Source organism: Ovis canadensis, chromosome 3 (assembly GCF_042477335.2).
Source record: "Ovis canadensis isolate MfBH-ARS-UI-01 breed Bighorn chromosome 3, ARS-UI_OviCan_v2, whole genome shotgun sequence".
NCBI classification, from domain to species: domain Eukaryota; kingdom Metazoa; phylum Chordata; class Mammalia; order Artiodactyla; family Bovidae; genus Ovis; species Ovis canadensis.
The window spans coordinates 176,043,784-176,067,452 of NC_091247.1; the positions used below are offsets into that span (position 1 = coordinate 176,043,784).

The 23,669-nt window shown below is 41.5% G+C and overlaps 1 protein-coding gene across 1 annotated transcript in view; it reads left to right on the forward strand.

Annotated features, from left to right (window-relative positions):
- ANO4 (anoctamin 4) overlaps window positions 1–23,669 on the forward strand; it is a 444,323-nt gene that overhangs the window by 193,536 nt on the left and 227,118 nt on the right. Inside the window, exon 4 of the mRNA XM_069585151.1 lies at window positions 15,354–15,545. Coding sequence (XP_069441252.1) covers window positions 15,354–15,545 — 192 coding nt within the window. The remainder of the gene's footprint in view (window positions 1–15,353; window positions 15,546–23,669) is intronic.

The following is a 23,669-nucleotide window of genomic DNA, read 5'->3' on the forward strand; positions in this document are numbered from 1 at the left end:
GCAACAAAAATAGTTAAATATCTAGGAATAAACTTACCCAAGGAGACAAAAAACTGTATACAGAAAATTATAAGACACTGCTTTTGAACTGTGGTGTTGGAGAAGATTCTTGAGAGTCCCTTGGACTGCAAGGAGATCCAACCAGCCCAGATCCAACCAGGGCTGAAGGAGATCAGCCCTGGGATTTCTTTGGAAGGAATGATGCTAAAGCTGAAACTCCAGTACTTTGGCCACCTCACGCGAAGAGTTGACTCATTGGAAAAGACTGATGCTGGGAGGGATTGGGGGCAGGAGGAGAAGGGGACAACCAAGGATGAGATGGCTGGAGGGCATCACTGACTCAATGGACGTGAGTCTGAGTGAACTCCAGGAGTTGATGATGGACAGGGAGGCCTGGCATGCTGCGATTCATGGGGTCGCAAAGAGTCGGACACGACTAAGCAACTGAACTGAACTGAGTGAAAGAAATCAAAGATGACATAAACAGATGGAGAGATATTCCATATTTCTGGGTAGAAGAATCAATATTGTGAACATGACTATACTACCAAATGCAATCTACAGATTCAAAGTGATCCCGATCAAATTACCAATGGCATTTTTCAAAGAACTAGAACAAAAAATTTCACAATTCATATGGAAACACAAAAGACCCCAAATAGCCAAAGCAGTCTTGAGAAAGAAGAATGGAGCTGGAGGAATCAACCTTCCTGACTTGAGATTATACTACAAAGCTACAGTCATTGAGATGGTATGGTACTGACACAAAAACAGAAATATAGACCAATGAAACAAAGCCCAAAAATAAGCCCATGCACCTACAGGTAAAGCAATGCTCAAAATTCTCCAAGCCAGGCTTCAGCGATACGTGAACCATGAAATTCCTGATATTTTAGAAAAGGCAGAGGAACCAGAGATCAAATTGCCAACATCTGATGGATCATCAAAAAAGCAAGAGAGTTCCAGAAAAACATCTATTTCTGCTTTATTGACTATGCCAAAGTCTTTGACTGTGTGGATCACAAGAAACTGTGGAAAATTCTGAAAGAGATGGGAATACGAGACCACCTGACCTGCCTCTTGAGAAACCTATATGCAGGTCAGGAAGCAACAGTTAGAACTGGACATGGAACAACCGACTGCTTCCAAATAGGAAAAGGAGTACATCAAAGCTGTATATTGTCACCCTGCTTTTTTAACTTCTATGCAGAGTATGTCATGAGAAACGCTGGGCTGGAAGAAGCACAAGCTGGAATCAAGATTGCTGGGAGAAATATCAATCACCTCAGATATGCAGATGACACCACCCTTATGGCAGAAAGTGAAGAGGAACTAAAGAGCCTCTTGATGAAAGTGAAAGAGGAGAGTGAAAAAGTTGGCTTAAAGCTCAACATTCAGAAAATGAAGATCATGGCATCTGGTCCCATCACTTCATGGGAAATAGATGGAGAAACAGTGGAAACAGTGGCTGACTTTATTTTTCTGGGCTCCAAAAATCACCGCAGGTGGTGATTGCAGCCATGAAATTAAAAGACGCTTACTCCTTCGAAGAAAAGCTATGACAAACCTAGACAGCATATTAAAAAGCAGAGACATTACTTTGCCAACAAAGGTCCGTCTAGTCAAGGCTATGGTTTTTCCAGTGGTCATGTATGGATGTAAGAGTTAGACTATAAAGAAAGCTGAGTGCCCCAAAATTGATGGTTTTGAACTGTGGTGTTGGAGAAGACTCTTGAGAGTCCCTTGGACTGCAACAAGATCCAACCAGTCCATCCTAAAGCAGATCAGTCCTGAGTGTTCATTGGAAGGACTGATATTGAAGCTGAAACTCTAATACTTTGGCCACCTGATGCCAAGAGCTGACTCATTTGAAAAGACCCTGATGCTGGCAAAGATTGGGGCAGGAGGAGAAGGGGACGACAGAGGATGAGATGGCTGGATGGCATCACCGACTCAGTGGACATGGGTTTGGGTGGACTTTGGGAGTTGGTGATGGACAGGGAGGCCTGGCGTGCTGCGGTTCGTGGGGTCACAGAGTCAGACACGACTGAGTGACTGAACTGAGCGACCTCTGGTTACCTTATTTTTGACAAAGGAGGCAAGAATATACAATGGGCCGAAGACAGCTTTTTCAATAAGTGGTGCTGGGGAAACCGGACAGCTACATGTAAAAGAACAAAATTAGAACACTTCCTAACACCATACACAAAGATAAACTCAAAATAGATTAAAGATCTAAATGTAAGACCAGAAACTATAAAATTCTTCTGTTTCTTAATCAGCCTGTTTTCCCTTAAAGAAATCAGCCTCTATTGTTATGTAGACCCAAAGGTCTCCTCAGTTCCCAGTTACATCATTCAGTGAATGAAACCAGTTACTTAACTTTATGTCTAAGTTCCTGTATCCTTAAAATGGTATTGATAATAGTGCCTCATAATGTAGAACATTTAACATCAGGCAAGTTACATGGTGATGAAAATATTAATAATATGATACTAATACTGAAAATAATAAAAATAGTTAGCATTTATTGAGTATATACTCTGTCAGGCAGTGTTATATGTATTAACTCAAAGAATCCTCAAAACAGTCCAAGGGTAGATGTTACTATTATCCCCCCATTGGGTCATGTCCAAATTCTCACAGCCAGAAAGGAGTAGAACCAGAATACAGGCCAACTTAGGTAGACAGACTGTAGAACCTACACTCTTAACCACTAATCACATTCTCAATAGTAAGATTGTTAATATATTGCTGTAAATAATCAATATTTTTTAATGGAATTCACTGTGTGCCCAGAACTGCTGTATTCTATGAGGTAGATAGTACTGTTATCCCCATTTTATATAAGGAAACTGAGGCCCCTAGAAGCTAATTAAGAACACAGTTGGTAGTGGCATAGGCAGGATTTGAACCCAGGCGGTTTGCACCCTAAATCTGAGTTCTTTGCCACAGTGCCTCAGTGTGAGCTATTATTACCATTGCACTCAATTCAGGCCAGTTTCCATGAATAACACAATACAATTATTATTAAATATTATTTAATAATTATTATGTTCTTTAATAACAATTTAATATTATTTAATAATATAGTTATATATTAGATGCAATATTGTGGATAGATGTAATATGGTATCTATCTACTGGAGCATATAAGGCTTTTTGTGGTCTATTGGAACTGTGTTTTTGCTCTTCCTGTTGTTTCCTATAATCCCCCAAAACAGGTTCCCAGCTTCCACATTAGTTTGGAAAAACACCAAGCAGCTATAGGAGTTATTTTGCCATGCCTCACCAAATAAAAGAGGAAGGAAGTGCAAAAGTCTATGAACATTCACGCTGTTAAGGTTTGAAATTTCAAGCAGATTAGTGTCTTTAAAACATTTAAGGAGATAGTTTGTGTCAGTAAGTCACAATACCTGAGCAGTGTTTTCCAAATATCTTGGTGGTGTTGATCTAAGACAAGGGTAGGCAAACTTCTGTAAAGAGCCAGATAGTATTTCTTCTTTGAGAGCCAAACAGTCTTTGTCACAACTGCTCAACTCTGTTGTTGTAATACAAAAACAGTCAGGTGATGTGTAAACATATCTGTGGCTGAGTTCCAATAAAACTTTCTTTACAAAAACTGGCGATTGGTCAGATTTGGACCATGAACCATGTTTTGCTGATCCTTAATCTAAGAGAGATGTCAGAGAATGAGATGGCTGGATGGCATCACCAATGCAATGGACATGAACTTGGGCAAACTTCAGGAAATGGTGAGGGACAGTGAGGCCTGGCTTGCTGCAGTCAATGGGGTTGCAAAGAATTGGACACAACCGGGTGACTGAAAAACAATCTAAGAGAGAGTTTGCCCACTACAGCAGGTATTTAATGCTAGTGAATTTGGAGATCAGCAGCCACTAGGAGACATACACTTAAAAACAATGTTAATGCTGTGTTTATTTCCCCCTTCCTTATTTTCTGTGAAACCTGACCTTGCTGTCATCCCACATTTACTGAATAAGGTACTTGTAAACCATGGTTAGCTAAGGCTTACGATATTCACATTGCTATTAAAGTATGCATACCTAATTCCAGTCACTTGATTCATTAATATACTGAGGCTTGGCTTTAGGGACAGGCTTTCAAGGGCTTCCCTTGTAGCTCAGTTGGTAAAGAATCTGCCTTCAATGCAGGAGACCTGGATTCAATCCCTGGGTCAGGAAAATCCCCTGGAGAAGGGGATCCAGTATTCTTGCCTGGAGAATCCCATGGACAGAGGAGCCTGGCAGGCTACAGTCCATGGGTCACAAGAGTCAGACACAACTTAGCGACTAAATCATCACCACCAAAATTGATGACCAAACAAGTTTTGAAAGACCATACAGAATGAGAATAGTGAATATGCCTTGTTTTGAGCAAATTATTTTGCTAAATATTTTGGCACAGGGATAACTTACTTCAAACAAATGTTTATTTAAGAAAAATGGTTAAAGTCTTTTTTTTTTTTTACAATAATTTAGGCCATTTCAAGAGGGCGTTAAAATACAGGTTTTTTGTGTTTTTTTGCCAGAAGCTTTCATTAATTATTAACTCTATCAGAAATGTATTTGTTAGCACCAAAATTAGTTGAGATCAACTTTATAACTCAATCATATAAATAACCTTCATTATTCCTTTGAAATTATCATTAAATTCCATTTAAAAGTTACATTTCAAAGTCTTGTGTAATTTATTTATTTATTTTTGTCTTTTTTTTTGTCTTGTATAATTTAATGCCATTTTGTTGCTGTTTTTTTTTGTTAACATCTGTCAAAGAGTCTTTAGAAGCACATCATATGGCTGAAAATCTAACTGCACCATTATTAACATCGAGCTGTAATCAGTAAATGATTAGTGGGCTGCATTCTCAAGTTAGCTTTGATAAATTCTTTGACCTCTTTGAATTAGCATTTGTTTCTTGGTCAGTTAAATTAAGTATTGATTAAGGAGATTCAGGCAGGGCTAGCTTCCCCATCTCCCTCCTTCCCTGGCCCCTCAGTGCCTTGCCCTGGATGTTGGGGAGCTTGTGCTGACTAGGGGATTGCCCGTTGTCTGTGGCCGTGGCCAGGGGTGGGCTGACGTGGGTGGGTCTTAGAATCATTATCAAGAATATTAATCAGATTGGGGAGAGATGGGAAGCTGAATGAGTGTTCTATTGCTGTGGTAATAATTACCATACACTTTGGCTTAAAATTACACAAATTTATAATCTTAAAGTTCTGCAAGTTAGAGGTCAGATGCAGGTCTCATGTGGCTAGAACTGAATTGTTAGCAGCGCTGTGCTCCGTCTTGTGACTCTGGTGGAGAATCTGTGTCCTTGGCTTTCCCAGTTCTAGAGCTGCCACATTCCATGGCCCCTTCAGTGAGCCAGCGGCACGCGTCCCTCTGATTCCATCCACAAAAGGTTGTCTGCTTGTAAGGACTCCTGTGATTAAATTGTGCCCTCCTGGATAACCCAGGATGATTTCTGCCAGAGTCCTCATTCGCATCTGTGAAGTCCCTTTTGCCGCATGTAGTAAGGTATTCACAGGTTTCAGGGATTAGGACTTGGATGTTTTGGGGGAGCCATTGTTGTGTCTGCCGCAGGATTTGCATTCCGAGTATTCGATTTACTGTCTGCGCTGCCTGTGTTCCTCTCACTCTTCAGCTTCTTGCAGTTTGGCATCCACTTCTGTCTCAGTCCATGTGAATGCTTTCTTTCCTCGGGTCTCCCTTTCTTCGGCCTGCCTTGAGCATGTCCTTCTCTTGTTTCCCTTCTCTTGCTGCATGCAGCATTGCTGGGAAGGCTAGCCAGGTTGCCTGGGTTCAAGTTCTGGCTGTGCCACTTCCTTGTAACCTTTGGTCAATTACTCACTATTTCTATACCTCAATTTTCTCTTCCGTCACATGGGGATAAAGAATGTGCATGTATTAATACCATGTATGATTGACACAATGCTTAAAAGAGGTACTATGTTTATTACTCTTAGAACAATATCTGGTACATGGTTAACCCTCAGCCAATGCTAACTATTGTTGCTGTTAATTTTGGGTTATCTTCCCTCTAGAAGTTCCCTCCAGGTTTTATCTGTGATCTCTCCTCTAGAAGTTGCAGGCTGTCTTAGAGCTTCACTATTCATTCACCTCTAGCAAAGAACTCCAGCCGGAAGTATGTCCAAACTCCACACCTTTATTTCCGGCAGTGCTGAGTGAACATTTTATTTCGATGTCTCAGGGAGTCAGAGACCCAGTATATCCAAAGCTGAACCCATTTTGTTGCCTGCATCTTGCCTATCAAAATATCCCATCCATGTTTTTATTTCTTTTGCTATCTTCAGATCCAAAGTTAATCTTGATTCTTTCCTCTCACCTCTAAACATTAAAAAGGTTATCCAGTTGTACAGAATCTGCTCTCAATCTGTCTCTTCAATCTGTTTGTGCCCCTCCTGTCACTACTTGGATCCAGGCCCCTATGACTCTTATCAATAATCTGTTACACAGGATGAAATCGAGGAGTCTTCTTAAATCCCTGCTCTGGTGATGTACCCCCAACCTTGCTCACATACCATCAGTGATTCCTCATTGTCTTAGAATGAAGATTATACTCTTTAGTATAATGTTCAAGGCTCAAATTCTCTAAAACTTAATCCATACAAAAGGTATCATGATCATTACATTCAGTCTAATCAGCCAGTGTTAATGGTCATATATACTACATGTGCTTGAGACTGGATACCTTTTCACTGCCTGAACTGACTCTGTCCTTCCATGCCCTCATGACTTTGCTCCCAGGAATGCTCTTTCCCTCCATCTCTGCATTTTAGAAACTTGCCCAGCAATCCAGACTGGGTGACAGTACCACCCTCCTTGTGAAGCCTTCTGTAACAACCCTTTTCTTAACTTTCCAAGTCAATCCATGGACCAAATTCAGCCCATCACCTGTTTTTTTAAAGTGAAGTTATATTGGAACTCAGCTACACATTCACTTACACATCATCTGTGGCTGCTTTGGGGCTACCATAGTGGAAATGAGTAGTTGCAACAGGAACCATATGGCCTGCAAAGCCCCCAGTTTTTAAAATCTGTTTCTATAGGAAAAGGGTGCTGAGCCTTCTTTCCTCAAGTATACATATTCTGAGCTGTACCTCCCTTATGGACCTTTCACATCTTGCTGCTATCAGAGCTGCTTCTGCGTAACTTTTCCCCTTGTGATAGTATCCTCTTACAGACATAGATTCAGCCTTCATCATCCTTATTTTTGTCCTTGGGCCTGACATGTAAGGCTCACTAGTTGTTGATAGAAATAAATTGTAATATAAAAAATTCTTTTTAACTAAATTTTACTCACTTGCCAAATGACTGAAATCTTACATAAAACACTGTTCCCTCTAGGGGTTAATGCTTATCATTTGATGTTACTGATAGTAAACCATCATGTGTTTCACTTCTAGAAGCTTTTTTTTTTAACTGCCAAGATAAAGTTGAGTCCAATGATTTTATGAAATAGTACTCGTATACTATTTAAGTTGCTTAATTGGTAATATTTAGTAAGTAGTTCCACTGAAATTTGGGGTTTCAGTATATATGTCTGCACCAAGTGTGGGTTTCCCCATGTAGGGTACATATCTGGTTTCTACTTAGCTATTTTTGTCACCTATCCCTAACTCTGTGTACCTGGAGTGTGATAACATTTAACCATATCATTATGAAAAATATGAAATAAGTAAAGTCCTTTTGGAGAAAGCAGAGGTGCTTTACTGGCTTCTTAGAGATAATTGAAGATTTAAAAAGAACTCTTTTCCAAAATATAAATTTCAAACTGCATATTTCCAAATGCCTATATCCATCTTTTCACTCCTTAAATATCACCTGTAACACTTTTCTGATGAGTTTTATATCTATCTGTGTGGCGGGTGGGGATGGGGCTGGAGGTAGAGAGTACCTTGTGCCTAAGTGTGTGAAACACAAGGAAAACCCTTGAACTTCCACAAAATGACAAGACATTCATAGTCATTCTCTCATTGTTTCTCTGAGTGAAAATATGGTGATTTAAGATAAGTTAAATATCACAGGATGAGATGAAATGAGAAATTCAGAGTGTTAACCTTCAGAGTAGTGAAGAAGAAAAGCTGACCCCAAATGAGACAGTCTTGGGGAATAAAAATGAAGGCTAACAATCATGAAGTTTTTGAGAACCTTCCAAAGAAGTTTTCAGTGATGTTACTGAGTTACGAGAATATAGAACCTTTAACTATTAAAACTGAGGGAGATGGATTTGCACAACACTGTCATCAAAATTCAGGAAAAAACAGCATTTGAATTAATGAGCAGATTTTAGTAAAAGGACTTTCTGTGTTGCAAAGAGCGGTTGGGTTGAGGACATTAATAAGAGGCAGTAAAGCGCCCAGGGTCTACCAACAGTGGGAAGCCTTTGTGTTTACTTGCTCAGTCATGTCTGATTCTTTAAGACCCCATGGACTGTAGCCCACAAGGCTCCTCTGTCCATGGGATTTCCTAGGCAAAAATTTTGGAGTTGCCATTTCCTCCTCCAGGGGATCGTCCTGATGCAGACATTGAACCTACATCTCCTGTATCTTCTGTACTACAGGTGTATTCTTTACCTGCTGAACCATCTGGGGAAGTCTTTACAGTGTCTGAAGAGGCGAGGATAGCATTAGAGCCCAGCAGAGTTGGAGCCATGGAAAAGGGACCACCTGACAGGTGCAGGTCGCCTTGGGTCCTCAGAAGTCCTGAGACAGAGAGCAGGGAAGAAGTAACTCAGCCATCACCGTCTGAGCACATTTTATGTCTATGTTTTCATCGTGTCTGCTAACATTGCCTTGGCTGAAGCAGATCATAATGATCAGGTCCAAAATGAACAGAACAGGGAATGCACTTCCTTTTTTACTGGAAAGCACTGATGGGCCACATGGCAGAGAAAAATTACGAAGAATTGGGCTTAGTCATCTACTGTGTCACTGTAGTTTCAATGAAGTCCTTCTAGAAGAATTCTGTAGCAAGGGGGGGAAAGGAGACTCTAAATCAGTCCTAAATCAGTCCCATAGGAGAGAAAAAAATTACCAAAAAGGCTATAAAGAATCTAGAAGTGGGTTTGCAGGAGAGACACCCTGGTAATTTATCCCTAGCACTTTAATTAACACTTGAATGTTGTTTCAGGCTCTTATCTTTTCTGATCCTGTAAGTTCTTCGTATAGACACTGAACCAAAAGTGAAGTCTGGATAGTGTCATATCTAGTCCTTAGCATTTTGGTCTCCTTTCAAAGTGCTTGAATGCCAAGGTGATGTGGCTTTAGACAGACAACTGTCACAATATTACAAATAACAGCAACTTGGCAGGAAGTCCTTCCTGGTTTTGATGTGTTGGTACTGCCAGGTTTGTGAATATACGGATGCCAACCCATCAAATAGCCTGTTCCAATGAAGGAAGATCAAATAGGAGTAGACATGTTGTGGATGGTGTGATGGAGGAAGGCTGGGCTGCGGCAAGTCCTGTCATCAGGCCTCTGGAGATGGATTTGTTCTCTACCTTAGTAGTTAAATCTGAGAAATAGAGAACACTAGAAATAAATATCCCTTTTCACGGATTATTTTTTAATTAGGAATAGTTGAGTCATATTTAGCTTATGGTGATATTCAAAACATGGTTTTTTGGTGTCTTGAAACATGGTTGATCTAACAAATGACAAGGAGAGTGATGCAACACATTGGCGCTGTTGCTGCAAGTTGTAAAACATTGACAGAGCTCCAGATGTTCCCGTGGCATAGAGCACCTCTGAATCACAGGAATGACATTTAGATGAAAGCAAATCACTTCTACATAGGCACCCTTCTATCACACAATGTGGCCAGAGCTAGTGCAGTTTGGGAGTAAGCCAGAAACAAAGAGCACAGAAGAATTGTATTTTATTGAGTAAAATGCTTACATTTCAGTTAGAATTTTTGCAAACAAAGAAAATATACAAGGAGCTTAGAAATCTAAGCTTTGCTTTATCAATACGTTAAACACTTGCTGTGTTCTGTGGACAGACCTGTTGAATTTCCCAAGAGCAGACTCAAACATGGTGGGAAAGATGGCTTGAAATTTGGGAGACAGAGCAAAGTAAGATTCACTTGGAAGATGACCACACATAGTTGTCAGCTGGAGACACGGAATGTGTGAGAAGATGGAGAGAAAGAGAAGACCCACATCAGAACCTTTGGAAATCCTCACTCTGATTATGGCTTCAAAATATACAGCCATGTCCTAACCCCAGAACCTGTGAATGTGACATTTGGAAAGACTTTGCAGATGGGATCTTGTTTGCTGATGAGTTTGCTGCTAAGCATCTTGAGATGAAGAGATTAGCCTGTATTTTCCAAGTGGGCCCAAAGTGCCATCACATGCATCCTTAAAAGGATGAGCGGTGGAGGGAGATAGACACGAGTGCCGAGGAGGAGGTGATATGACAGTAAAGACAGACATCACAGTGATGTGCTCACAAGGCAGAGAACACCAAGGACAGTTGGCATCTGTGAGATGCTGAAAGAGGCAAGGAATAGATTTCTTCTCACAGCTATGAGAAACACCTTAATTTCAGGCTTTTAGTCTGTAGGACTGTAAGATAAATTTCTGTTGTTTCAGCCCACCACAGTTACTGTAATTTGCTGTAGTAGCCCCCGGAAGTGAGTACCCCCACCTTTGGGAAGAAGGAGGGAAAGAGAACTTAGAGTTAGGAGTTCAGTTCAGCTCAGTCACTTAGTCATGTCGGACTCTTCATGACACCATGGACTGCAGCACGCCAGGCCTCCCTGTCCATCACCAACTCCCAGAGCCTACTGAAACTCATCTCCATTGAGTAGGTGATGCCATTCAACCTTCTCATCCTCTGTTTCCCCTTCTCCTCCTGCCCTCAATCTTTCCCAGCATCAGGATCTTTCAAATGAATCAGCTCTTTGCATCAGGTGGCCAAAGTATTGGAGTTTCAGCTTTAGCGTCAATCCTTCCAATGAACACTCAGGACTGATCTGCTTTAGGATGGACTGGTTGGATCTTGTTGCAGTCCAAGGGACTCTCAAGAGTCTTCTCCAACACCACAGTTCAAAAGCATCAATTCTTTGGCACTCAGCTTTCTTTATAGTCCAACTCTCACATCCATACATGACCACTGGAAAAACCATAGCCTTGGTGAGATGGACCTTTGTTGGCAAAGTAATGTCTGCTTTTCAATATACTATCTAGATTGGTCATAACTTTTCTTCCAAGGAGTAAGCGTCTTTTAATTTCATGGCTGCAGTCACCATCTGCAGTGATTTTGGAGACCAGAAAAATAAAGTCTGACACTGTTTCCACTGTTTGCCCATCTATTTCCCATGAAGTGATGGGACCGGATGCCATGATCTTCATTTCTGAATGTTGAGTTTTAAGCCAACCTTTTCACTCTCCTCTTTCACTTTCATCAAGAGGCTTTTTAGTTCTTCTTCACTTTCTGCCATAAGGGTGGTGTCATCTGCATATCTGAGGTTATTGATATTTCTCCTAGCAATCTTGATTCCAGCTTCTGCTTCATCCAGCCCATCATTTTGCATGATGACCCATTCCATGTTTTAGCTATTGTAAATAGTCCAGCACCCACATTTTAACCACACACCATACACTTGTCATCCTTAAAGGTTTGTGTTTCTCAAGGTTCTGACTTAAGATCTTTTTCAAGTAAGATAGATGGTAGGTCTCAAGAGGAAACGTCATGTTTAAAAGATATTTGGGGGTAGAAGGGAGGGAAGATGAGAGACTTGATAACCCCTGGGCTCCATCTTTTCAGCTGAGTGGGACAGAAGTGATGCTGAAGTTGAAGGAAGGAGCCAAGCCTCAGGCCTGAAGTTGTCTAGGAAAGAGGATGAGGGTGTATTGAAATCAGAAGCACTACATTAAAAATGGGTTACACAGGTGAACATGTCATTTTCTTGACCAGCTGTTGACTCTGTGCTGTGCCTGTGCCTATGGAGTCTTTGCACCATGCAGGACCCAATGTGCAGAGTGAGAAGGAGCTGAAGAAGGGGAATTGTCACCTCCGTCTCTGTATGGAAAGTACTTGGGAACTGAGGGGAGAGTCAGAAGTACACCATGTGATCCTTGTCCTTAGAGACTGTGGAGCTGGTGGAAGAAATGGGTCATCTGCCTGCCAGCAGGTGACTGAGAGTACAAGGCCATGGTGTGATCAGAACTAACGGCAAGTTTAAAGAGACCGGAGTGTAGACTTGGGCCAGAGGAGCTGGAAGGGCTTCTGGAGGAAGAGGCAGTTTCTTACTGCCGAAGGTGTTTGGTAACTGGTCAGGAACCAGGGAGACATTTCAATGGATGGAAAAGGGGGGAACAGATGGTTTCATAAGAGTTTGGGTCTAAAGGAGTGTCAGCACACTCTCCCTTCCAACCCTGCCTCATTAAATTATTCAGAACCACTACTGACTTCATACAGTTCACCCTTGGATTGATATCTCATTCATCAGGCTACATGCTAAAGTGGAAAAGATCAGAATTCAGATTCTTTGCTCACTTGTTGTGTGGCCTTAGGTGAGTAGCTTCACTTCTTGGGCCTCAAGTTTCAAACGTAGAAGTGAATACTGTCTTTTAGGGTTGTGATGAGGCCTTATTGGGATAATGATCAATATTGAGTTTGTTTAATAGATAATCAACTTCTTTTCTTCCAAAGAAGTTAAGAACAAGGTGGATGATGCACTTTATTTGCTGGCAGTTCCTTTCTGAAGATGTGACTGTGTGTGTGTGTGTGTGTGTGTGTGTGTGTGTGTGTGTGTGTGTGTGTGTGTGTGTGTGTTAGTCGCTCAGTCGTGTCCGCCTCTTTGTGACCCCATGGACTGCAGGCCCCCCAGGCTCCTCTGTCCATGGGATTCTCCAGGCAAGAATTGAGGAGTGGGTTGCCTTTCCCTTCTCCGCATGACTGCTGAGTCTCCTGTAAATGTTAGCTTTCTGTAAGCCTGGAGTGTATTTGCTGTCTTGTGTACTGTTTGTTTACACATCTCTCCTTCATTGACTCAGCCACTGTATGAGGATAGCGCTGATGGTCCAGTCTCTGTACCTCTGAGAATTCCTAATTCATGGAGGACCCAGATGGCTTTGCTCAGATATCAAGGGTTTTGCCCCCAGTTACCCTATAACATACCCATCTTCCTCATAGCCACTTTTTCCTGGTAGTACTTGTGAATTCTTTTTTATTTTTGACCTTTTTCCCATCATCTGCATTACTAGATTTTTAATCAGGAATTCAACAACTTCAAGTATCTCTGCTGTTTATTTCTACTGTGTAATTTTTCTTCACATTTCTGTCATTTTGTGTTTCCTTGAGAGGTTGTTAGATAAGAGCTAGAAGTGCCATGCTGACTCACCATTCTGGTTCCTTCAGCCCAATAATCTTTGGAAAAGGGACAAGAAAATATGGTCCTGGGAGTGCCATCTATTGCAGACTGAGACTGTTGTGTACTGTCTGATGTTGACTTAAAGCGTCCCTCTCAGCCCCTTTATCTGTCACCTGAAAATCTATCTGCATTCTTCTGGAGTCTTTTTTAATATTTATTTTAATAAATGTACTTGGCTGCCATGGGTCTTAGTTGTGGCATGTGGGATCTTGAGTCTTCACTGCGGTGTGCAGAATCTTTTAGTTGCTTCATGAGGGATCTACACCCTCGACCAGGGATGGAACCTGGGGCCCCTGCACTGCGAGCGCAGAGTCTTAGCCACTGGATCACCATGGGAGTCCCTTTTCTGGAGTCTTTATGGGTCTGCAGACATTTGTCCTGCACCTGTCTGGAAATGTGGAGCATATCACGGTGGGAGGGAGTGTGGGGATGCCAGGTGGCTGCTGTCGTGATAGTCCTGCTTGGAGGAAGGCTCACACTTGCCCAGGCAGCTGTGCATCAGAGCAGGGCATGCAGTGGGAGGGGAAGGCTGCCAGGCTCTCTCCCGAGTGGCCACCGAGCATGGCAGGCTTTTGCAGGGTAAATCTCCCAACAACAAGGTTTCAGCCTCAGAGCATTGCAGGCTTAGTTACCATTCATGGGGTAGAGTATCCTGTTTGTGAGGAGGTAGATGCATGGACACCCAGAATACCAGCTCTTAATCTACACAGGGGACCCTGTCTTCCAGGGAGATGGGAACACTCTTGTGATTACGGTCTCCTTGCCCTGGAAGCCAAATCCTAATCTGCAGTTTGTCTGTGAGCATTGTCAGAGTAAGGGCAGTTAAGTGGATAAAGGAGAGAAAATTTGTGTGTCAGTGCTGTCTGCCTGTGCATTTGGGAATCTTGAACTCTGGGGCTGTTACCTGGATGGGCACTGCCCAGGTTTGTCTCCCTTACATGTTTTATGTTGTTGTTGTTGTTTGTTTTTTTTTTGCATTGTTATTGTTTTTTCCTTGCCTGACTAAACCTTATTCTGATTTGAGTCATCCTTTCTTAAAATTCATTAGAATTTACAAATTGGCCCAGGTTATATCCTCCTCTCCCCCTTGGAGAAATTTAAAAATAACTCTGCATACCTCTGTTATATCCCAGATTGCTCAGAATTTTAAAATATAATTTATATGTATCAGCATATATAATTCATATCAATATAATTGATGTAAGTTAATGTAATCCAATATTATTTTTGATGAAATTGACATGAAGTCTGGAATTTGCTTCAAACTACTCTGGCACCTAAAAAGCAAACCAACAACAAAGGGAATGAAATAGGTGAAGACTGGCAAGTTTTTTCAGCCTTTTGGAAAGATCTTTATTTATTGAAACTGGATGGTGTGTGCATGAGGTCCATCATACTATTTCTTTTACTTTTATTTATTTACTTATTTTACTTTTAGTGTGTCTGAAAATTTCCCAGATAAAATAGCTCTAAATATGTACATCATTCTAAGGTTATCAGAGGTATAAATCTGAGTTCAGTCTGTATTCTGACTTATACATGAATACTTTGAAAAAAATTATTTGATTTTTATTGAAATTACAGATATCACAACAATTTCTAATCCTCATTGCCCCTGACAACAGCATGCCAATTATCTGCATATTTTTCAGGACTCAGGAATAATTCTAATATTTAACTTTATTGTATCTGTGTATAAAACTCTTGTCACAATAACTGAAGATGTCCATTTTTGACTGAAACCACATTCAGTTATTTATGTAATGTGAAAATCAGTCACTACCACAATTTTAGTATTACTACCATCCCTTAAGAATGTGAAACAGTTCCTGAATGCTTTCTGGATTTTATGCCAGAAAATAATTTGGTGTTTTAGCTATTCTGAGCCGACTTCTTCAATATCATGGTGCTATTTCTCATTCCAGGTTTAAGTTTATCTATTCATGGGGCTGAAAAGCGTTTGCAAATCCACCAACGGCGAAGTGTGGCAAGCCGCCCAGGGTCACGTCGCCTGCCCGTGGTCAGGCATTCCTCACTTCCACCAGGCAGAAGGTCAGTAAAAATGGAGACGAGCTCTTCTGGAATCACTAATGGGAGAACCAAAGTCTTCCACCCAGGTAATGCATGGGGAAGGGTCAACAGGGACCTGGGTTAGCAGCAACCTGACCACCAGTGCTATGTTTTTGTCATCTAATTCTGCCACGCTTCCAGATAAGCTTACTTTTTAAAAGAGTCTTGGGTTTTTTTCCCCCCTTCTTTTCATTTCCATCAGTGGTAAATGTCACCAAGACCAATAGGAGGGAAGAGGGCTTGAAGTATCAGAATAGGTTAAGGCAACATTCCACTTACTGTGGTAGAATATAAATGAAAATTCCAGTGAATACACTTGCTCAGTTCAGAAAAGTTTACTGTAGAATAAAACAGTACAGAGATTTGGCCAGTTTCTTGATACTTTGCTCTAAGACAGCCCAGGGAAAATGTCAAGGTGAAAATGCCCACTTAGAAGCCTCAGGTATGTGGCTTGACTCGCTCCTGTTTCTTTCTCAGGTGAAGGGAGACAACTAGAGTCATGTGAATTTTCATGGCCCTGGGAAGTACCTGTGATTTCTTAAAAATGATAGAATGAGTCTATATCAAAGTTGGTGTTTACAACCACAAGTATTTGGGTGAAAGGCTCATTTAAGTATTCATTCATTCATTCAATACATTTCTTGAGTGCCTGCTATATGCCAGGCTTTGTTTTGAAAACTGAGGAAAAACAAGTGAACACTATTTCTGACTTATGGAAATAGCACATTGTGAGGAAATTCCAAAGTCACGTGTTTTAAGTCTCCGCCAATCCTGATTCCTGTGTGTAATGTGCTTTCAGCTGGCCAGCCAGTCTCAGCTAAAGTCATTTCCTTCTCTTGCCATGTCATCTTCTTTCTCTCAGTGGATACCTGGGCTTCCTACCCTCACTGAGAAACCCACGGGCCATGGGGCCTGATACTACAGGTTCCTGCATCTCCAAATATACCTCTGTCTCCTCCCATCCTTCACTTCTCTCCTCTGGTGGTCGGGAGGAGACGGTCTCCCACTGTCCTTGACTGAGCTTTCAGCTGTGTCCTTCACCAGTGGCCTTGACCACCCCTCCTCTCCTGGACCTTGATCGTTCCCCTCAGTTTGTGAAGAAGGCTGAAGCTTCTCATTTTAATCATCTTCATCTGACTCTGCATCCTTTTCTCACTTCCACCATGTTTTCTGGTCCCTCCAAAGCCAGATTTCTGAAAGAGTAACCTACCTTTGTTCGCTTGGGTTCCCAGCCACTTGTCAACCCAATGCAGCCTGGTTTCTGCCTCATCCACACCACCATGGCTCTTCTTATTGACCCGCTTTCACCACAGTTTGGTGGGTGGCAGACTCTTCTGACGAACCCAACCAGAGTGGACCACCACTTCTTCCCAAAGCGTATTGCCTGACTTCCGTGGCCACCTGCCGTCTCCATTCTCCTATCACTTCTCTCACAGGTAATTCTGATGGTTTCCCAACCTCGAGCATCTCTCTTTCCTCTTGCCTCTTGTTACAGTACATGCTTCACACCAAATGGAGAATGACTCACCTTCACCCGTGACCATGCCATTCATCTTGCTTGTCCTACTCATTCCAGGGTAAAGGCCAACACTCTTAGTATGTTAGGAACAAATGCCCACCATAATCCAGGCCCTGGTGCTTCTCATCCATTTTTGCTCCTTTCTGTCTTAAACTTTACACTCTAATGTATCAGCCAAGGTTCAACCAGAAAAGCAGAGCCAGAAGAAGATTTATACTAGAGTTTTACTAAAAACCGACTTACACAATTATGAGGGCTATCTAAGCAGGTCTGAAATCCATAGGACAGACTGTTGAAGGGCAGACAGAAAGCCTTGACCACAGCGGAGGATGCTGTCCACAGGTACAATTTCTTCTTTAGGGAAGCCTCAGCTCTGTTTCTAAGACCTTTTGCCTGATTGAATGAGCACCCCTCCCTCATTGTGGGATAATCTCCCTTATTTAAAGGTAACTGATGATGGACTTTAAATCATCTTCACAGCAGCATCTGGATTGGTGTTCACCAATAACTGGCAACTCTAGTCTAGCCAAGCTGGCACATCAACCAGACCTTGAGGTCTGATCAGACTTACTTTCTTTCAGCTCTCCAGACACATCATGGCCGAGTCATGTCTCTCCACCCTTGCTCATGCTGGTCTCTCTAGGATACCCTGATTTTGTTCCATACTCTTGAATATTTTGAAATGGTCTATCTCTCCACCATAAGATCTTTAAAGTCATGGATTCTGGAATATTTATTTTTGTATCTCCAATAAATAATTTTTAGGGTAGGACTGAACTGACCCTTCATTAGCTGGTTTTCAGACTATGACTATAGAGTTCCTTAAAATTTTTTCTGGCTTTTTAAGAGTATAATTGACTGATTACAATCGCTTTCTAATTGCTCTGTCAACCTTTCAGCAAATGTTTTATTGAGGGCCTGTTTAGGCACTCTTTAGGTACTTAGAATACATCAGTGAATGAAACAAAGATCCCTTTTCTTGGAGAGTTTACATACTATACGGGGGAGATGGATGATATATAAACATAGTAAATAGTGTTTAGGAAGAAGATAAATATTATGGATAAAAGAAAAAGGAGGGGTAGTGGTGGTGGGGGGTTGCATGTTACAGTTGTAATAAGGTGGTCCTCAAGGTGTAGGGCACATTGTGGAGAAGATGTGTGACCAAGGACTAGAAGGCAAGAGAGCCATGTCGATAGGCAGGTTCATTCCAGCCCAGGGCTATCCAGGGGACAGGCCCTAGGATAGGAGTGAGTCTGACAGTCTGAGGAAAAGCACTGACCCCTGAGCCTGCAGTGAGAAGCACGCATCAGCTCAGTGAGGTCAGATAGAGCAGGGCCTTGCAGAGCATGTAAGGACTTTGACCCCTGTGTGAAATGGGAGCTCTTAAAGGGTTGTGAACAGAAGAATCCTATAAGCAGACATATTGTTTAACAGGATCACTTTGGCTATTATTTGAGAATAGACCACAGGGGTAGAGGGCAAATGGAGGAAGATCAGATAGGAGGCCGCCTTTAACAATCCAGTCAAGACATGATGGCTCTTGCTAAGGACAGTGGAAGCGGTGGTGAGAATTTGGATCCTGGATGTATTTTAAAGTTGGGCCAACAGAATTTCAATAGATTAAATGTGGAATAAAAGAGAAAGGAGAGCTAAGTACAACTTTATGGTTTTTGACCTGAGTAAATGGGATTGGTATCAATTGATATGGAGAAAGCTGAAGGGAAAGCAGAATTTAGGATTTGAGGGCAGAGTGGGGTCAAAATCAAAAGTCTGTGGGCAACTGAAGAGACCACATGGATGGTGGGATAAACATAGTTGGAGTTTGAGAGACTGGGGTTTAAAGCCACGGTAGGAAAAGAGATGACCAGATGGAGAAGGGGGAGAGGATTAAGGGCTGAAATCTGTTGCACCCCAATAGAAAAGGTCTCAACATGAACCACCAGCAAAGAAGGCAGAGAAAGAAAAAGAAAACTGGCCAGCAAGACTGGAGATAAACCAGAAATTATGTGTCTTAGAAATTAAGAACGTCTTACATGAAGATAGGAGTGATTATCTAAGTAAAATGTTGCTGAAAGTCAAGTAAGGGGAGGAATGAGAATTGGCCTCTGATTTTAGTAAAGTGGAGATGGATGGTGATTTTGAGAAGAGCAATTTTGGTGAAGTGGTGGGGATTAAACCCTGATTAATGTAGGTTTCATAGAGAACGGAAGCATGTGAATCGGATACTGAGAATATATACAACTTTTTAAAAGTAGTTTTGCTGTGAAGGGTCGTGAAGAAATAGGGCAGCAGCTGGGGGAGAAGTGAGGCCAAAAGAGTTTCTTTTCAAAATAGCCATCTCCTGCGGATCATTCATGGCACCGGGGAGATGGGGGAGTTTGTGATGTGAGCAGCCGTGAGGGAAATGAGAGCTGTTCGCACGACAGAATCATGAAGAGTTCATCTGTGATAACAAATGGGATGGGAGAGTGCGTGGATGCTGGCAGTGTGAGGAGGGTCTGAGAAGTTCTTTTCCCCTGTTTCAGGGCTTCCCTGGTGGCTCAGATGGTAAAGCGCCTGTCTGCAGTGCAGGAGACCTGGGTTTGATCCCTGAGTTGGGAAGATCTCTTGGAGAAGGAAATGGCAGCCCACTCCAGTATCCACTTTCACTTTTCCCCTGTTTAGTTTTATCTGGAATCTGGGAAGGAAGGTCATAACTGAGAATGAGAAAGGAGTGAGATGGATTGAGAGGATGGTACGATGGTGTAGACAGTGGAATAGGGTTGCCAGCCCACATTAAAAGGCTATTTGACGTTCTGGTCATGAAACTAAACTAGGACTAGTTACCATAGTTGTGTGTTTTCCTTTAACTTTGTTCAGCTACTTGAGTGAAAACATGGAACATATATGAGTGAGTGAGTGAAGTCGCTCAGTCGTGTCCGACTCTTTGCGACCCCATGGACTGTAGCCTATCAGGCTCCTCCATCCATGGGATTCTCCAGGCAAGAGTACTGGAGTGGGGTGCCATTTCCTTCTCCAGGGGATCTTCCTGACCTGGGACTGAACCTGGGTCTCCCACATTGTAGGCAGAGGCTTTTACCGTCTGAGCCACCAGGGAAGAGCCGAACATATGTAGAGTTATCTTTAGTTCAGGATTGTGATTTTGCCAAGGAATTGGAAAAGAGAAGGGGAACCAGAGGTGCATTAGAGAGAATAATGATAACAACTGATCATGTAAGCTTGGTACAGAAGGGAGTAAAGACGCCCAGGGGCATGAGTTTCAGTGGATAGTTGATAGGATCACTTTGTTGGAGGTCCCAGAGGGGTTGAAGGGGTGTTGAGATTAAGTTAGGGGAAGAAGAGCTGAAAAGATAAGAGGGGGTAATCAGAGAGTAGAATGCAGGGCACTGATATTAAGGAGGGCATTGCTGTTATTAGTAATGGCAAGGTCAAGGCTAGGGTATGATGTTAGTGTAATATGATGGAGGGCAAGATCAGTGGAGAAAATAATTCTCAGGGAATGAGAGGCAAGGGTTTGAGAAAGCTCATCTGCATAGACATTGAAATTGAATAGTTTTGGAAGAGTGACAAAAAGCCAGGAGTTAACCTCCTCAGGAAATGAGGAAACATGATCTGGAAGGCAGCAGGTGGGTGCAGTGATGGTGGAGAAAAGGTGATATAATAAAACAACCTCAGAGTCAAGGCTGGGGATCTTTAGGGAAGAGGGAAGAACAGTGGTCTAAAGGTGGTATTGAAGACTCAAGGAAGATGCTTCCCTTCTCCAGATTCTTTGGTGTCAAGGCTGTGGGATAAAAATAGTACCATAGGAAAGAGCCTATGGGAAGCAGTAACCTCTGGGAGGAGCCAGCCTTTCCTTAGAGCAAGAAGATAAAGAGAGCAATCTGAGAAAAGACAGATGGGAATAGAATTCTGGAAGGCCCAGTAGAAAGGTTTTGAATGTTGGGACCTTCAATGGCTCTCTTATTTTTCCAGACCACCCTGAAGTTCTCCACCCTGAAGTTCACTTTTTAATCCTCCTCTGCTTAAAAATCTTGATGCTTGTCTAGAACAAAGGACAGTGTTATGAGCCCAATTGTTTGAAGCCTCTATAAACTCACCTCTCCCTGTTTTTCTTGGAATATCTTTTATATACTCCGTAACCTGCCTTGTTCTACTTTATCCTCAGCTCTGCACTATTTCTCAAGTAGGCTTTTACTCTCCCGTTTTTCTGCCATTGTTCAAGCTCCTCCCTCTTTTTGGAATGCCCCTACCTCCGTAAATCTCTCTTAAGTCCTTCTCATTCCTCAAAATGTAACCCAAATTCTGCCTCCTCCTAAAAGCCTTTCTGGATCCTTCTGGTCAGAACTTCTCTCCCCCTTGCCCAGAACTTGGAATCTAATCCACTCACTGGATATAGGTTTTCATTCTGAAATCATACAGAGTAAACCTATATTTCTTTTAGTGATGACCTTTTATATCTTGAGCAATTTTCGAACTGAAGCATTTCCTAGTTTTTTCAATGCTTCCTTTGACAACATGGTTTTCACATTCTTTTACCATCCTACCCATTCTGCTCTTAGAAAAAGTCTTACTTCATTGCTACACCTTTGGAAATACACTACCAGAATTGTATAGAATATTCTGTTTGTGTTTGATTGAGGCAGAAGAGTCAGTCTTTGACATCCACTACTGATATTAATGTAATAAACATTTGAAGAAATGTTATTAAGATATTTCCTAATGGTGTAATATCAACATATCTTGTCACTACTTTTACCTTAAAAACATATCACTGCATTTATCTGTCATAATTTTATCATAGATTCTTGAATCCTAGTGGCATTGGCTATTGGTTGAAACTATAAAGCCATTCCTTAGCATAGAATTATAATTAAGAAAAATCATAATAAATTATAGTTAGAAACCTGATTTTGAAAATATGTGTATTTAAAATTCATATTATTGAGATACATATGATGACTTCAATTCTATCCTTCTATGCTTAGTGTACATTTTTACTAATGCATCATAGTTCTCTTTGGGAGTTTATAGAAGAGCTCTCAAACTGAGTTTCTTATTTGCAGTGAGTCATAGATCTTAAAAGCAGCACATGCGTTTTAGTCATGGTGAAGCCTATTAAGTCATCCATCTAATTTTTACAGAGTTAATAATCTTGATTCCCAAAGTGCTTTCTTTCCCAAAGCCCACTCAGACTGGTTGTTAAGCATGAAAAGAACAAGAAAATTTTACAGATCTTCTACGCCATCAGCCCTGAACAATTTCAGTTCATTTATCCCTCTTTGAGTTTACAAGCATTTTTGAGTGCCTACCATGTCCTAACAAATATTTATTTGAAGGGTAGCTTTTTGGGGCTGGAATGGTATAGCACTCTCACTCATGGACCTCAGGGAGCTCACAGTCACGTCCAAAGAGACCATCAGTCAAGGCTCTTTGGTTATAAACAATTGAAACCAATTATTTAATTCAAGCAAAGAAGAAATCTAAATTTCAAGGATATGGATGGAAAGCCTGGAGAACTAGCCTTGGGAAAAGAAACAGATACCACTAAAAGAACCATTTGACTTTCTGGAATAAATGAACCCTTACCACTTTTCTTAGTTTTCATCATTTGGCTCAGTTTTTGAAGACGTGGAAGAGATCCCTATTTGCCATGTGCCTTTCCCTTGGTTGGGTAGAGAGCGGTGAGAGATAAAAGGGTAGGACAGGAGACATCTCCCTTGAGCAGGAGATAGGACCCCTTGATTTCTCCTCCCACTTGGACTCCACACAATAAGGGAATGACACTTCCCCAAAATGAAATAGAAGTGACATTACAAAAGGGAAGTGTATATGGAAGCATGTCCATTATACAGGGACCTGTGCTTAATCTACTATAATAGAATTCATTGTATTAAGGGATGGAATAAAGATGTAAATAGAATTATGGTAACATTCTTAACAAGGGCAAAGATTTAGGAAGTATTCAAAAGGCCATATGATTTTGCACTTTGAAATTCAACTAAGACCTCTATAATAAGGTAGGGTGATGGCCATCCAGATATAGGAAAGAGCATAGTAAGAGTGCATTATACTGGTGATCAGTGCAAGCTCTGTTGTTAGATGTTTTAAACTCACATGTTACCTAATAGCTTTGCAGACTTGGGCAAATAACTTAATTTCTTTGAATCTGTCTCCTCATCAGCACAATGAGAATATTCATACATATCTCACAGTGTTAGGGTTGCCAGATGAAATACAGGACTCACAGTTAAATTTCAGATAAACAACAAATATCTTTTGATGTACATCTGAAGTGTTGCATGGGGCACACTTACAGTTAAAAAAAACTACTAATTTGTTCGTAATTCAAATTACCTGGCCTCCTTATATTTTTGTGTGTTATATCTGGCAACCCTATATAGTGTTGTTCTGTCAAATCCGTTCGTGTAGAATGCTTGATATGATCCTTGGCACAGTAAGGTGCCAGGAGCAAGCGATGATGTTTGTTGTCACCGTCATCATAGACAAAGTTCAGAAGCCTGAAAGTATGTCCCAGAATCATTTCTTACTTGGTTCTTGAACCATAGGACAGTTTCCCAGTTAACTTGTGCCAGGACAACATTTAGATGGTTTCTCTTTATGCTGTGCTGACAAGGAACTCTTCACCTCC